The sequence below is a fragment of the Haemorhous mexicanus genome, chromosome 8 (assembly GCF_027477595.1).
Source record: "Haemorhous mexicanus isolate bHaeMex1 chromosome 8, bHaeMex1.pri, whole genome shotgun sequence".
Taxonomy (NCBI): Eukaryota; Metazoa; Chordata; class Aves; order Passeriformes; family Fringillidae; genus Haemorhous; species Haemorhous mexicanus.
This window is the reverse complement of record NC_082348.1, coordinates 9,418,903-9,434,805: the sequence shown is the minus strand read 5'-3', so window position 1 is coordinate 9,434,805 and position 15,903 is coordinate 9,418,903. Positions and strand designations below refer to the sequence as shown.

Here is a 15,903-nt window from a genome sequence, read left to right as displayed (position 1 = left end):
GTTGGGTTTTCAGTCACTCTGCATGGTTCTTGAATGATTTCGCTTCAGGGATAAATTTGACACCAACCCTGAGGGGAAGCTGCCCCCACTCCTTAGGTGTGCTGGGGGGAAATATCCCAGTCCTAGGGACAGACTTTTTAGTAGGGCCTGCAGCAAAATGCCAGGGGGTAATGGTGTGAACTAAGAGGGTCAATTCAGACTAGCTGTAAAAAACAAATTTTCTACAATAAGGGTGGTAAAACATGGGAATAGGCTGCCCCAAGAGGTGGTGGATGCCCCATCTTTGGAAACATTCAAGGTCAGGATGGACCTTGATGGAGCAATCTGATCTGGGTGAAGAAGTTCCTGCTCATTGCAGGGAGTTGGGTCAGGATGGCCTTTAAAGGTCCCTTCCAGCCCAAACTGTTCTGTGATTCTGTGGCTCTGCAGGTACACAGGTCCCTTCATCTGGCAGCAACATTAACAGCACAGCCACCCTGCTCTGCAGCCTCAGCCAGATCTTCTTTTGGAGCTCTGGCCTTTCCATACTCAGGCTGGGGGATAATTTTATCTGTAAGGCCCAGACAGCAGAGAAGGGAATGACCACAGCCTTGGACAGTTGGATTCATGTGGTACTTCTGCGTCCTGTGGAATCCCCCGTCTTAAAACAAGCACCAGTTCCAGCAGGAATGCCTCCAAATTGTGAAGAATCTTCCTTCCTGACTGAACATTGGTACACAATTAAAAGAAATAATTTCAAAGGCAATTTAGATGGCAATAAAAGCAGGCAGGAAAACCTACTGAGGCCTTTTTTTTTAATAAGCAGCAGTGGAAAGCTCTCCTGGAAAGCAGCATTTCCTTGGGAAGTGCACGACTTGATGATGCAGGGCCTCTGTTTCCCCTGTCTTGCAGGTGGGTAGGTTTCACCTCTCTTGGCCTCATTTGCCCAGCAATAAAAATTACAAAATTTTGATACTTCTTTTCTATTTATATAGAAAAAAAACACAAGGGGGAGGAGCAATAACCCCACCCCCCCCTTGAAATCTACAGCAGTGAATGACAAAATCATCCCCCCTCAAGCCTTGGAGAACTCTGCATTCACTCTGGGACAGCCAGGCTGCAGCAGCACAAGCACCCAGCACCAGCACAGATCCCACCCAGCAGTGGGAGGACTGAGTACATCCTCACTAGCAAACATCTCCAGCCCACCCAGAGTATGTGGTGGTAATGGATGACAATTGGAATGAGAGCCACACTTTAATTTTCCAGATGGCTGAGTAATATAAGTCTGATGGGAATATGAAATGGATTGGTCACACTCAGGGCAGTCTCCAGAGCAAATTTTCCCCAATCAATGACTTACGAGGTGCCAATAGCAGCCAGAGACCCCAGAGGGATGTTGGAAGAAGGCTTCTGGAGATCTCCACTCATATTGAACCCAGCCATCACACCTGTAGTTTGCAGACACAAGTGCAATTTAAGTTATAGCATATATAATACACATTGCAATATGTAATATAATTTAATCAATCAGTTCATTGGTCATTTCAGAGCAGTAACTATATCACTTCATTGCACTGCCACACAGACAAATATTGGCTCCCATCAATTGCTTGGTAAAAAAATGTTCATGACTTTAACAGAAGCAAGTCACCACTAACATGTCAAAGAAGCCTCTGTCTGGTTTGAACAATGCTGAGGGGGAAGCAGTATGTGAACAAAACCCATCTTATCTTCATACAAACCTAACAGGAGACAATGCTGCCCAGCTGTTGAAAAGAGAAATGCCACTGTTCATCTGGGCAGCACATGCAGCAGGTGGCACAACCCCCAGTCCAGATCCATTACAGGTCCCTGCATTCACAGGGGACAGCCACTGCTACAAAACAGAATGTCCTGTCCATATTAAATGATGATCACATTAGCAGAGGGAATGACAGGGCTCTCGGCACGTAGGTGGCACCTTCCAGCCAAGGGATCTGCTTTGGAAGTAGGCATTATCTCTGCCTTGCAGATAGGAAAACAGAAACACTGAGAGGGCAAGTGATTGTCCCAGTGTCACGTAGAAAACACATGCTAGGACTAAGAATAAAATACCGAACTGTTATTTTAGGCCAGAGTACAGGGTATTATACAATCAGGGACAGTCCTTAGCCTAAAAAATTACCATCTAAAGAGCAAGAGAGGGAAACAGGATGAATCAGAGGATTGGAGCCTCTACATTAAGACTAGAAAGCCAAGGTACAGATTGGTTAAGGGGCTTTGTCCATAGCTGAAGGAGGAGTCATACCAGACTTGTCGAGAAAACAGAGATTCCCTTGTCACATTATGCCAAAAGTTTTCTTAGAAGACTTCAAGTATGTGCTATAAATAAAAAATCTATGGTTTAGAATCCTGATGAAAATCTGGACAATTTGAAAGCAGGACCAAATGCTTTAGGATGCTAACTTCTGCCCATCACTGTTCCCCCCTGGGATGTCAAACTAATGTCTCCATAAGGACACGTGGGCCAGGAGCCAGCCAGAAGTGCTGATGGCACAGTCCCTGGGGCCAGGGTGAGATCACCACAGAACAATGGGAAGGAGAATGCCAGCCCCATGGCACTCACAGCATCTGGCAGCCCCTGCAGTAGGAACTGACCACACGCCAGTCCACCGTGGCTGCCAAGCCCAGCAGTCAATCCTCGTGTTCAGAGGGCATAGGAATGACAAAGTCAGTCTCTGCAGCTGCAAATCTAAGTGACTAGAGCTCTAAATCAGCAACAGCCCATTGCATTTTAAAGCTCAGACACGGATTGCTGCTTGGAAGGGTTTATCCCCCAAGATGAAGGATAGACAAGAGCCATGGGACCAATCTCAGGGTAAAGGGGACAAACCCAATCTGCCAGATGGCAGGGAATAGGATGGCCTCCCTATTCCCTACAGACCTTGGCCTTTGATGGGCTGTCAGCAATGGCTGGGTTGCTAATCATGGAACACAAACTCTGCTCCGCTCTGTCCCAGGCGCTGCTGTGCATCTTCATAGCACCATCTCCACATCTGCTCAAAGGGAATTGTAACACCTCCTCTCCTCACTGCTCTGCCATGAGGACAGCATACAAATGAGCACAAGGCACTCTCCTGCTGCCAAACACATCCAGGGCTTTATTTATTTATTTATTTATTTATTATTAATGCTTTTTCCTTGATCATCTCTTTTATTCCCCCTTGATCAGTCCACTCACCAGCCATCTTTTCCTGTCATCTCCACCATGGAGCCAGAGCCCTGGTGACCGTTCCCTGGTCCCCACAGAATCCTGGCATTCCTCAACTCCTGGAAGAGCTTTTCCTCCAAATTCAGACCAGATTTGAATCCTTGACACCATACTGAAAGCATTACAAATCAAGTTCTTAATTTTCTCCTGGAAGACTATTTTGTGGATATACTTCTGAACAGCACAGCTGAAAGCCTGTCAGCTGCTCTGGTTTTCTCTAGATAAAGATTCCGTGCAATGTGCAAGCCCTGCTCCTTTCAAACAGTTACACAACAGGCTTAGCTAGAGGTAAGAAAAGTTAGGAAGGCAGAAGTCCATGGAAACGGTCACAAATATGCTAAATAAATTCTCTATGAAGCACTCTTTGATGACATGCTACTTTGCAATTCAGAGACAAAGCAGAAAACAGAATTCTCTGAATTTTTCTTCCAAAGGGAGCAAACTATTGTCAGAAGGACAGCTGTTAATCTCATGTGCTTCTTGGCCAAGTCTCTCAAACATCTGGCACCACCTTTAAATCTTCCAGCTTGAGTCACCTCTTCCTCATCCAAACTCCTGCCTCAGCAAAGCACTGGGGAAACACCAAAATGGCATTTTCTGGACTGAACATAAAAAAGTTGAAGACGTGAGTCATCGGCAGAGCGATGACTGCACAGCCTGGGCTGCCTCACTGCCTCCCTCCCACAGACCCACGCACGCTCGGGAGCAGCCAGGAGATGACTTCCCAGAGCCCACATAAAGAGGATCTAGAGGCTGGTGACTGACCTCCTGCCCGGCAGTGACCAGGGGTCACACCCAGGCCACTGCACACCACTAGCTTCTGTCAGGGCTCCCAGGAGGTCACCAGTTTCATGGGTTGTGCAGCCAAAGGTCAAGGCCACCACAGAGGGAAGCAACTCAGATACTCTCAGCCCCTCAGGCCAAAGCCATCTCCTCTGTGCTGCAATTATGACTGTGACATGACCAGTGCAAAGGTGTGGACAATCTGGTAGTACAGATGTATGGTCAATGCCAGAGCCACCTCTCCATCACCAGCAGCCTTTTAAACCCTTTGAGTTAACAAGTTTTCCTGAACAAATCAGTCTTTCCTCTGAAAATGCTCTTTTTTCTTTCAAGTTAAGAACACATGTGGCAGGCAGTGCAGATACAGAACTACCACAACACTCGTTGCAGATTCCTTCTGCATGTCCTTCCTAGCAGTCAAGGTAGGAAGAAATTGGGATGTTCCTTCCTTCAGACACAGGCCTATCCCTAGGGAAATGGCCAATCCCTTCTGAACTCAAGCAATCGTATCTGCAGATTCTCCATGGAGAAAATTATCCACCTCTCTGTTTCAATGAGATAGCAGGCTGGATTTTCCACACTGGCTATTATCTTAGAGAGCAGCAGATAGTGACAAAGCTTCTGGACAAAGAAGCATGAAAGCACAGTCAACCCAGCCAGGAAATTATGGCTGAGACAGTCTGTACGTTGCTGCTATTCCCAGTGTAATCTGGTCCTGGGCATCATCCAGGGGGTGGATGTGTGCATGAGGGGACCACCTACATTGTGTGTCAGGCACAGCCACCACCCCACCAGCCATGGTTTATAGCTGCAGATATGATCACTCTTGCAAACTTCCAGTGCATTTTTCAGTGAACATACTATGAAATATAAAAGGTGGGTTTTTTCCTTCACCCAGGAGGTGAAGAATGGAAAATCTTAGATAAGGCTCGCAGCTAATTCTTTTTAAGGGCCAACTTCTCCACTGATGTAAGCTGGCACCTTGCCATAGACTTCAATGGAGTTGTGCCAGTTTACATCATCTGATAACTTAGCCCAAAACTTTTAAATCTATTTGCTGTCATTTTGCAAGTGCCAGATATGGTTTATTTCAGAACTGGTTTCTGTGCAGTGATATTTTCCACTAACGCTGCTTCAAATGACATCTTACTTTCTTGTATCACAAGACAACACACTTCTTTCATTAGACAGAAAACCTTGGGGATTTAGTAGAAAAACATTTTTTGCACAACAGAAAGAGCATTTATCTTAATTTTAAAATGCACTGACGGCTGCATGGCTGCTGCTGGGAGCTGGCTGTGGGCAGGCTGCCCCTGAGACTCCCTCCCTGTTGAAAAGGCCTGGCTGGGTGGGTATCCAAGTGCTCACAGCACAGCAGCAAAATGTGTGCACTGAGAAGGTATTTACAAACATGCAGAAGAACAGCTGGCTAATGCACAGCACCTCTACAGGGGCATGTTCACATCCTCCACAGCTATATTTCAGTCTTTGGACTGAAGCCAGCAATTCCCAGTCTGCTGTGCCCATGCTCTCCCATTTAGGCCAGGTCTAGATGTATGTTTTGGATCCCTTGGCTACTTCCCTATGATTAAATGAAAAACTTGGGGTAATTAGGCCAGCTGCACTGAACATCCAGCTGAAATGGTTTTAACAGCTATTGCACAGGTAGCAAACAGCGCAGCCTCTGCTTAGCAGTGCTCAACCATAAAACTGGGGTAACTTCACTTGCATTGCTGCAGTCATACCAGTAAAACACAGAGAAAGCAACCTGACCTGGAGCAAAACACCCCGAGGAGGATGCTCCTAGAAAGCAGCATGATGCTACTGGTCTGCAAAAGGCTGGGATTACCATCCTATGCCTGTCAGTTGAAGCATGTCCCCAGCTGCCTGTTTGGTCCTGGCAAGGGTCTCTCCACAGGCCCTTCTCCCCCTTCCACCTGTGGGTCTCCCCACAGCTCCTCCTCCCTCCAAAGAGGGGAAGTGGCTGCCCCTCTTTGCTGTTACAGCTACCAGTCTGCATTTCAGACATTTCTGCTTCACTGCCATGTCTGGTGGAAATGGGCAACTTACAGCCACTTTTCAGTATATCCCAGAGACCAAACTCAAACTGTTGAATTCAGATAGCCATCTCAGAGACAGAGGAAGAAGCCTATCCTGAAGAGATCAAAATAGTTTCACTTCAAAGAGGAACATTTCATCTCAAAAGGCCCAAACAATTTGTTTCACAATTTCCGAAATATTCTTTTTTAAAAACTGTGTTATCAAAATAGCATCTTGGATTTCAAGCTAGCACATGCTACAAATTAAAAATAGTAAACACAACATTTTATAATTAAAGATAAACAGAACATTGCTGTGGGTCAAAGAGCTTTTTCAAACTGGCTGAAAGTAACCCCTCAGAACTAAACAGCATATTGAAACCAAATTTCCATTGTATCTTAAGGCAAAGGATTTTGCTTCCAGTGCTTCAACCAGGTCCCTGTGGGGGTTCCAGCAGAGGTGGATGCCACTGAGGTTGGTGGTGGGGAGGACCACAGGCTGGAGGGGACAGCCTGGGAGCAATGCTAGCCTGTCCCTGTCACTCCTCAGTGCCACTTGCTCCCTCTCTGCATCACGCTGCCTCCCTGAAGCAGCAGCACTGGCAGCAGAGAAGTCTTGACTCCCATCCTAGGAATTTCTTAATCAGACACAAACATAGCCCTGCATTTTATGAGGCTCCTGAACTCCACAGTGCTCCAAACAGCAGTGACAGGAGTGATAGTGATGTTATATGGTACCACTGGCACTGCTACTCTGAAGGAATAATTTAAATCCAGTAAATAACCAAGCAATTAAAAAGAACACATGAAAAAGCTGTGCTAACAACCAAAGTAATTATACATCGTCCCAAACTGTATTTTCAGAGGATGTTTGACATTACTACTGGTATTACTACCGCTAACTAAACAGAGCAACAGCCTGCCAGGGCTTTAAACAAATTGTATCTATTAGCTTTGGCATTCTTCCTAGCAGCCAAGCATTAGCAGTGACAAAAAATCATTTAATATGGCTAATCACGGTCATTTTCTGCACAGTTTTGTCATAACTGTTCCTTCTTCTATAACCAAGGAACCAGAAAACAACCTGCTTTCCTACACCAGTTACAGAGCTCATAGGAAAGTTTTTTTTTCTCTTGGGGACTCACTTGGGCCAATCAAAAATGACAACAGAAAAGAGAGCAGAAGACATCTCCGTGGTGCCAATAGTTCAGGAAGGTGAGTTTTCCAGGAGGAAATCTAGAGAGCTAATAGCTAACCTGATAAGGAGGGAGAGAGGATCTCAAAGACAAATTTGAAGTCCTACACTAGGTGCACCTGACAAAGTGACTTCTGCTACCCAACCATTCCTCCAGTCCCCTCTGTTTCACAAAACACTTTCATTTGTCTCCCTGTACCGCAGCAATTCTGCAACTTCCAGTGAGTTGCTTAGAGCTGATCCTCTGAAAATTCATTCTGTAATCCAAGGATTCATCACTATGGAAACTGCTTATAATCAGTACTTTTTATAGCTTAAAACACCCAGCACCAACAAAAGGTATTGTAACTTCAGCTGATAGTTACTGCATTCCCACTGGAGATTGTCAGCTCTGGAAAGGGGACATGCATCTTCCTGGTAATTTAAGGGAATGGATGATATGAAGGTACCTAATTAGGCTCATAAATATGAACTCTGCTGACATATAAGGATGAACCTGTGACACCACGCAGTGAGTGGTGGGCCCATCATGGGCACTGGCATCAGCCCAGCTCAGCCCCCTGCTAAGGTAAGGGTGGAGAGACAGTCCTCCTGTGCTCTTCCCACTCTCCCAGTGCTCTAAAGTCATAAGGCTCATCTGATTTGATAAATCATGGTCAGTTCTTTTAGATAGGCTTGATACCTTCTGCCCTGACAGCATTGGCCAAGATCAGTGCCTGAGCCTTGTCCTTGGCATGGGAGGACTTACAGGACCACATCAACCCACAGAGTTCACCAACAGTTTCTCACCACAGAGACAGAAAAGCACATTCAAGTGAACAAGACAGGAGTGCAAAAAATTTGAGATGCTGGAGGGAAGCCTGAACATTTGAATTGACCACCTGGGTCTGCTATGGCCAAATGCAGTCCTGCTCACAGCCCAGAGGAGCTCCCCTTGCTTCTGCTCATCTCTGAGATGTTCCTGTGGAGGAAAAAAGGATGAGATAAAACTTAACTGTACCTGTAGCAGCTGGGAAAAACACTCCAAAAACAGTGAAGAAGGACTCCCCCTGGCTGTAGTCTGGCAGGGTGTTGTTGAACATCAGCTCTTGGGAGTAGCCGACGAAGCCGTGCTCTGTGGAGACATGGAGGGCGAGAGGAGAGCCCCAGGAACCACCAGGGCTGCAGGAACCCCCCCAGCTGCTCTCAGCGACCACCTCCCTCTAAACACATGCACCTGCAGGGCCTGCCTCCAAGGGCCACCTGAAAGGATGAACATCGACTCACATGGTGGGGGAGAAGGCAGAAAGCAGGGCTGCCACTCCTGCCCCGTCTTTCTAAGGTCACACACACACAAGTTTTGCTTTCCAAACAAGTTTTACAGAAGATAGGGGAGGGGGAAAGCGATGGGTGGGATACCAATGTCATTCACCTGGTTTACTGGGTATGTAATGGAGGATCCTACTCCCCCACTGCACCCTTGAAGGATGGCTGGAATCCTTCCACAGACCTCAATTTGTTAGGAAGGGTTAAGCCTGACAACTGGCATTGCAAAGCATTAATTAGGAAAGGTTTTTGATGCTTATAGACAGAAAAGATAGATAACTCACAAAAGCAGGTTAAGGAATTAATGCATGTGACTATTAAATAATAATTTCATTTTTAACAGGCAAAACTGCTTTTTGATGGAGTATCTTAATCTGTGGAAACTTCTCCTCCCTGTCAGTAACCCAAGTGCTTATGCCAGCTGGGGGTGGAAGGTGAGCAAAGTCGGTTCCTTTTTTCTCCTGCCACTACAATCTATTTCCACAAGACATGTGACTCCAATAACTTGAATTTTCTCATTAGCAGGCAGGATGTTGTTTATGGCCGCACAGGGTGATGGCCAGAAATTAAAAAAAGGCTCCATCAAAGCTGTCCCATGCCTCAAAGACAACATTAATGATGTTTGGACAATAGATTAGACCAGAACATTAAATCAGACCTCTGAGCACAAGACATATCCATTTAAAGTCTCAGAATATAACTAACCACAGAGCTTTGAAGTTTTCACAGAAAACCCCACAGATAATCAAAAGTTTCCTACTACATCTGCATTCATTGTGTTGCCCAAACATGGATGGAAACACACTGATAGAAGAGGTCTCCTGCTGCTAGGCTTTGTAAAAGCACTAGCTCTCTTCACTAGGAACAAGCCCCAGATGAGATTTACAGGGAACAAGCTCAGGGCAACACACTGACCTCTGGACCTCACAGATGTCTGCAGAAAGTGCAGTTTCTGGAGAAATAGAGGGGGAATTTTTGTAGGCTGTATGTTTCTATAAGTCCAGAACTTCTGGACTTATATATGGCTTCAACCAGAATTGATGCTCATGACAGCACAGCCCATGGCCTGTCTGCAGAGGTCCCACCAAACTGCTCAAGGAAAATGTTGGTCCTTGGCCAAGGGATTTTTCACCAAGTATGTGCTTCTCAGAGAAATGTTAATTTTCATTTGAAAAGTGAACAAAATACTCATCTCATGCCATGAAGTTCTGCAGACCTTCTCCAACCAGAGCTTTGAAGCAGCAGCATCAAATACATCTATGCCACTTGATAAAAGTTTGCCCCACTGATTCATAAAAATCTCCTGTGAAGTGAACTCTAGCCTCTCTTGACAATTTATTCTCACATATTCCTACCATTCAGGTTTTCCCTAATCATGAATTGTCCTTTTCATACCACTTGCCCAGTTTGTGGAGGCCATCTGAAATCCTGGCCCTCTCTGCCAGGCTGCTGCAAGCTCTTCCCAGCTGGGGTTCACCTTCAGAGTGAATCTGCACATTCCCTTTTCCTTCCTCCAGGAAGTTAAGAAAAATGCCAAATAACATCAAACCAAAACCAGACTGTTGCAGAACCTCACCAGGCACAGCATCCTGCTTTGCAAGTAAACCATCTCCAACTGGGGTCTTCCAATGGTGTTTTGGGGCTATATAATCCAAATAAGGCACTTTGGGTGCCTTCTGTTTCCTTCCTCGTACAAAAGGCCAAGTGTACAGACCAGTGAACAACCAGGCTACATTTTCTGTGGTACCATTTTGGCCATATTATGGCCCCACACTGACCACGAGGCCCATGAGCCCAGTGTCTGACCTGCACCTGGTTGCATCTGAGCCCTATCAACCTTGAGAAATTAAATGATCCCCTAGTGCTCCATTAATTTGTATGTTGTTCCCTTTCCTACTTTATTCCCCTCAATGGAAATCCTCAGTGGAAGAGACAATAGCCCAAAGCCATGGCAGATGTCACTGGCACCACAGAAAACAACAGCCATGGATTTGTTGAAAGAGCCACAGGATGTGCCTACAACGCTATCCCACTTCTGCTTCCTCTCCTCACAGCTCTGGCAGGTGAGAGGCCATTCCACATTTCCCCTGTACACAGAAACCAGGAACCTTCTTGACTAATCAAAGAGAAGTTCATCCAAATGTTAGTTGTCATTGCACCCTCATTTCTCATTCAACCACCCTCCTATGAAGCAAACCTCACGTCCCTTTTGATCAGACTAGGATCTGCAGTCACCATCAATTTAGGGGCACACGAGCATGGGGCTGAGGACATCATGCTGGGAGCACCTCCTGCCTGCCCACGTGCCTGTGGCCAGTGCAAGACATCCGTGACCTTTCAGCTTATTAATATTAATGCCACTAATTGTAGCTGACAGGGCAATTGGGCTGAAAATCATCCAAAACAAAACAGGAATCAGCAGCTGAGACAGATCGGTGAAACCAACAGAGCCCTCGGTCAGTTGTTTGCAGAGTCAATTATCCACATCCCATGGAAAGTGCACTTCAAAAGGACGAGCTTCGGAAGGAGGAGGGAAGGAAATGCAATAGGGTCTATATTTGGCACTCTGATCTTCAAACGAGGCATTTATACATTTTTTCTGTAAAGAGATCTTTTTCTGCTTTCTCTTTTTCAAACCAGATTGCTCCCTCCTTGTTCATTACAAAATATTTGTCTGAAAAATTTTGCTCTCAATCAATTTATGCAACCCCACAGTCTCTAAATCCTGCCTTTAATGATGCTTCTCTCAGCTGGCTTGCAGAGGGTTGGAGCTGAAGCGCTATAAACAATCTTCCCTGTGTCATGCTAGAAGAAAAGAATCCAGTTCCTTCTCTGTGCCATGTCAGCCTTATGGGAAAGGCACAATAAAGAGCTGTAACAAATAATTTTCATCATTAGATACTGAATAAGTAGAAAGCAAATAATGCATTTCTCAAGTGGTTGAGCTGATCTAAATAAACAATAGGGAAAAAAATTACTTAGAGCAATATCTGAGCTATTCCTGTGATTCTTCACAAATCAAGTCCTTCCAGTTGCTCTTACTAAAATGATGTAACAAACAGTAAAAACCACCTAACAAGTTTGAAATGGAAGAGCTTTCAGGACCAGCATCTTCCATTCACCTGTGCAGGGGGACCACAGGAGGTTGTACACCAGCCCAATGTAGCCAGAGGAGGAGGAGGAAGATGGTCACAACTCTGATGTCTTTCTATCCATCACAGAAGCCTGGGAGGAGGCACCAGCTTTCATCTTCTTGCCACTGCTACATCCCCTCTCTTCCCCAGCAGGTTTGGGCTTTTCTTGTACTTTCCCCCACCTCTCACCCTGTGGAAGAGCATGAAAGCAGGAGGCTTTTGGCACTCAGGACCCCCCTTATGAGGGCAGCCCCTCCATGGAGCCCAGAATGGGAACTCAAAGAGGTTGGAGAAGGGGCTCAAGGAGAAGCTGTGGTTACACAGGGTCAGGCCATTATGCAACAGCACTGAGCACGGCGGCGCTGCCAAGTTCCAGGCAACCTGGAGCTCATTACAGATTAGTTAAGCCTTGGCCAAATTCAATAAGCTTGTTCACAAGCTTAAGGTTAAGTAAAGCCTGGCACCGAGGCAGGGGCTAAATAGTGCAAAAATGGAAAACCACCTTAAGAAACAGCTCCCTGAAGACAGTCCCATATTGCACTCTGCTTGTGATTAGAGATTTTAATTACAAAGGTGAATGGTGAAGGCTTGAAATGGTGAGGTTTTTTTTCTTTTCCAAAATAAGTGAGCCCACACATTCCCTCCTGGAAGGTACTTGCCGAGATTTGCTTTCAGGGGAACAGCTGGAAGTGTTTGTCTTACAGCACATTTCCCAGGTCTGACCTCAGCATTTTCAGGATCCTGTGTGATGTGTAAGACACGGAGTGCCAAAGAATAATTATATATCCCTGGCATAATTTTCTCTGCTCTCTATCTTTTTCCCATTTCTTCTTCCACCACTAAACCCTTCTGGCATAAGTTCTGAATTCCAGCTGTTTGCCTTGGATGCCAGTCCAAGCACACACCCAGAACAAGGTCCTGGTGGGTGCTGCAGATATCCAGGCACACCACTGTGGAGAAAACAGGAATGGTCCTCACAGCCTGGCCCCACCGTGCCATCCTCATCTGAACACACACCTCTGCATAAGATAAAGTTCCACTCCTCACCAAGCACATGCTTACATTTTCCTCCTCCAAACTCTTAGCTGAGGGCAAGGTTCAAGCCCAGAACTTCCAAGCTGTTGATTTCCCCATGGGTAAGTCAAGCCCCGTCAGGCTGGTAACTCTCAGAGGCTGTGGTCTATCAGGTGACTGTTGGGTGTCCTAAACCAAATAAATTCCTACATAGGCTGGAGTGCTCTACAGCAGGGAAGGAGTGAAATTCTCCCCCCAAAAGCCCCTGAAATACAAATTCTTCTCCTGCCTGCAGAATAAGCTCACCCATAGTCTGGTGGTGACCAAACTCCCCCAAACACACATACAACCCACAGCTTATCACATGAGAGCAGCATATTCACTTGTCAAAGGAAAGTTAGGCATGTCTGGCTTAAATGAAGTAAAATTTGGATGCCAAAGCACTACCAGCAATAGTTTTTTCAGCATCTCAGTGAGCAATTGCAGATACACAGGGTTCACCATCCACACAGGAACTGTGGATGTGCAGAGATGGGTGCAAAGCCATGAATGGTGCCCACACCCCAAGGACTTCATCTCTCCGTTCTCCCCACTCCCCCATGCAAACTCTGAAATTTAACTTCAGGCAACAAACAGCACAGGATCATTTGATGCAACAGCTCTGAAAGATGCTGTGCATCAGCACTGCCACGTTCTGGGTGGCTCTGGATCTCCTCAGTGATGTGCTGGATGTGCCAGAAAATGACATGGGTCCAGCTGACCACAGCCACAGCCCTGCAGTGCCACACAGCACACCCAGCAATGGGCACTGAAAATGGCATAATCAAAGAGGCATGAAGAGGGCACCATGGTCACAAATAACACCTGAATCACCTTTCCCAACAGAATGAAAAATAAACCAATCAAAGCAGTGCAGTCACAGGCCTCCACATCCCTCCATGCACACACCTGGCTTCCTGTGTTTGGGCTCATTTAACACCAGCATTAACAATCACATTCACAAGTTTTCCAAGGCTGGCCTGTTTCTGTAGCCATGCCTTTACAACTACCCAGCTCCAGATCCCAAGGTCCTCACAATATTTTTTTCCCAGGCAAGTCCAACACCACCACTGCTGATCCCAGGCACTGCCCTACAGCTGCCAGCCTGGTACAGGTCAGGTGCAGGCAGAAATGTATGAGAAAAACGGGGAAAGTTTGGGAAGGAAAACAGGCAGAGGACAGCTGGAGGTGGAGAGAGGACAGTGTGGTGGTTTTCTCATGCTGCCAGTCCACTGCTCAGCTTGCTGTGGGCTGACACTCAACCTGCAGGATGCACGAAGAGATTTTCACCAGAAAGTCCCAGTTCTCCAAGAGAATGGTGAGGGAACTGATGAGTCATGGAAGCAGAGGGCGTTGGGCAGCAGAGCTGTGCTGACAAGAGCAGAGAATAAACATGACCTTTGCTGAACTTGTACAGGAATACAAAAATGTTTTAACACCTTCCAGGACATCTCCTGCTTCACCTTTGGATAGACAGGTTTTGGCTGGAAGACTCAGAAGAAACAGAAGGAGAAGAGCTGCAGGAGAGCAGAGCTTGAGGAGATGGGGCAAACTGGTGAGATTGATGCTCCTGTCTGCTGTCAGCTACTGCTGTCAGCTACTGCTGGACTCACCCACCCAGGGGACCACACCAAACCCAGGTTGCCTTATTCTGCAGCTCCAGTGCAACACCTGTGCCATATGAGTCAGCATGCAGCACTGTGCACGTGTCCTGCAAGCCAGGAGCACATGAGCTCCACGTTGGACTTGTGGGCAGCAGCACAGCTCCATAGCTGGAGAGGGGCATGTGCAGCCCAGACAGAGAAGAGCAAACACAGCATCATTCCCTCTCCATATGTCACAAATGATGTCATGACTTTGCTTCATCTCAGTTCTCAGGACCACATCCTGCCTGCAGGCAGCTCCCACAGTCTCGGTATTTCTGCTTTTAGGATCTCACACTGGGCAAGGGAAAAAAATAGAGAGGAATTTTTGTATTGAACACATGCAGGTCAATGATTATGCAGACATAAAAATTATGCAATTAACACATCAGCATGTGGCCACACTGACAGTGCAGAAAGGCTGCAGAGCATCTGCCTGAGCTGCCAGGGCACTGAGAGATGCAGGATGTAGGATCTCCTCAGCTCCTGCTCTACCCCACCCCACCCCATGTTGCTGTTGGCAGCCCTTAGCAGAAAGGATTGGGAGAGGAGGTAAGAATGCAAAGAGACTCCATTCCCTCTGTTATTTCATCCCTGAATGCCAGTTAAACACATTAATGGTCAAAAGGGCTCAGAGTGACCACAGACCCCAAGCCCCAGGGAGCAGAAGCAAAAGCAGCACCTCTGCCACTGCTGTGACCCCACAATGTCTCAGAACCATGCCAGCTGAAAATTGCCACAGGCAGCATTGCCCCACACCTCACAGCAAGTCAAAAGGGCCAAAGCAAAGCTGAGCAGCAAGAGGCAGCCCAGGGTGGAGAGAGAAGCTTGTTGCTATTTTTCCACTTGTGAACAAATAAGCTCCTATTTTATCATTAGCACTGGGGAGGTTGTTTCATGAATCAGGACAAACACCACACTTACGTTTCAAATTCGTCAGAGCTGCAAGTAGCAAAAAATAGACAGGTTTTAGTGGGAAAAGAGTTTGGCAAGAGGGTGGTGGGGGAAAAGGATTAGAGCAAATTTAAAGGAAGCAGGGAAGGAGTTGCCTTGCCCAATACTTTCTCTGCACCCACAATAAAGCCGGCAAACCTAAAAAGAGAGAGTATGTACAGTCTGTAATTGAAGGAGCGAAAGCCACAGTTAAAACAATCTAAAAAGGCCAAGCCCTGAGAAAGGCAACTGGAATCCCTTATCTTTTGATGGAAAAGAATGTGCTCCCTGAGATTAATGACGTGTTTACCCGAAAGGAAATCGCCGCCCTTCTGAAGCAGCGAGTGTTTGTTCCTCCCGAGTCCCTGTTTTCTGCTCCAGAGCTGATCTCCCAAACCTCCTGTTTAAAGTCAACACACAATGCGGCTTCCTGCTGCTGGGGGCTCCGGGGGATCCCACCATTAACCCTCTCCCAAAAACCAGCCTCCGCCGCACCTGCGCATCCCCACCAACACGGCAGGGACAATCCCGGGGTGTTTGGATGTCCCTGAGGGCAGGAGCAGCACCGGGACGAGAGTCCCGCTGC

At 46.7% G+C, this 15,903-nt stretch overlaps 1 protein-coding gene across 3 annotated transcripts in view; it reads right to left on the bottom strand.

Moving 5' to 3' along the window:
- SLC12A8 (solute carrier family 12 member 8) overlaps positions 1–15,903 on the bottom strand; it is a 50,487-nt gene that overhangs the window by 16,064 nt on the left and 18,520 nt on the right. For all 3 annotated transcript variants that reach the window (XM_059852654.1, XM_059852655.1, XM_059852656.1), the window contains 2 exons: positions 8,250–8,363; positions 1,343–1,430 (listed from right to left, as the gene is read on the bottom strand). In XM_059852654.1, coding sequence (XP_059708637.1) covers positions 1,343–1,430; positions 8,250–8,363 — 202 coding nt within the window. The remainder of the gene's footprint in view (positions 1–1,342; positions 1,431–8,249; positions 8,364–15,903) is intronic.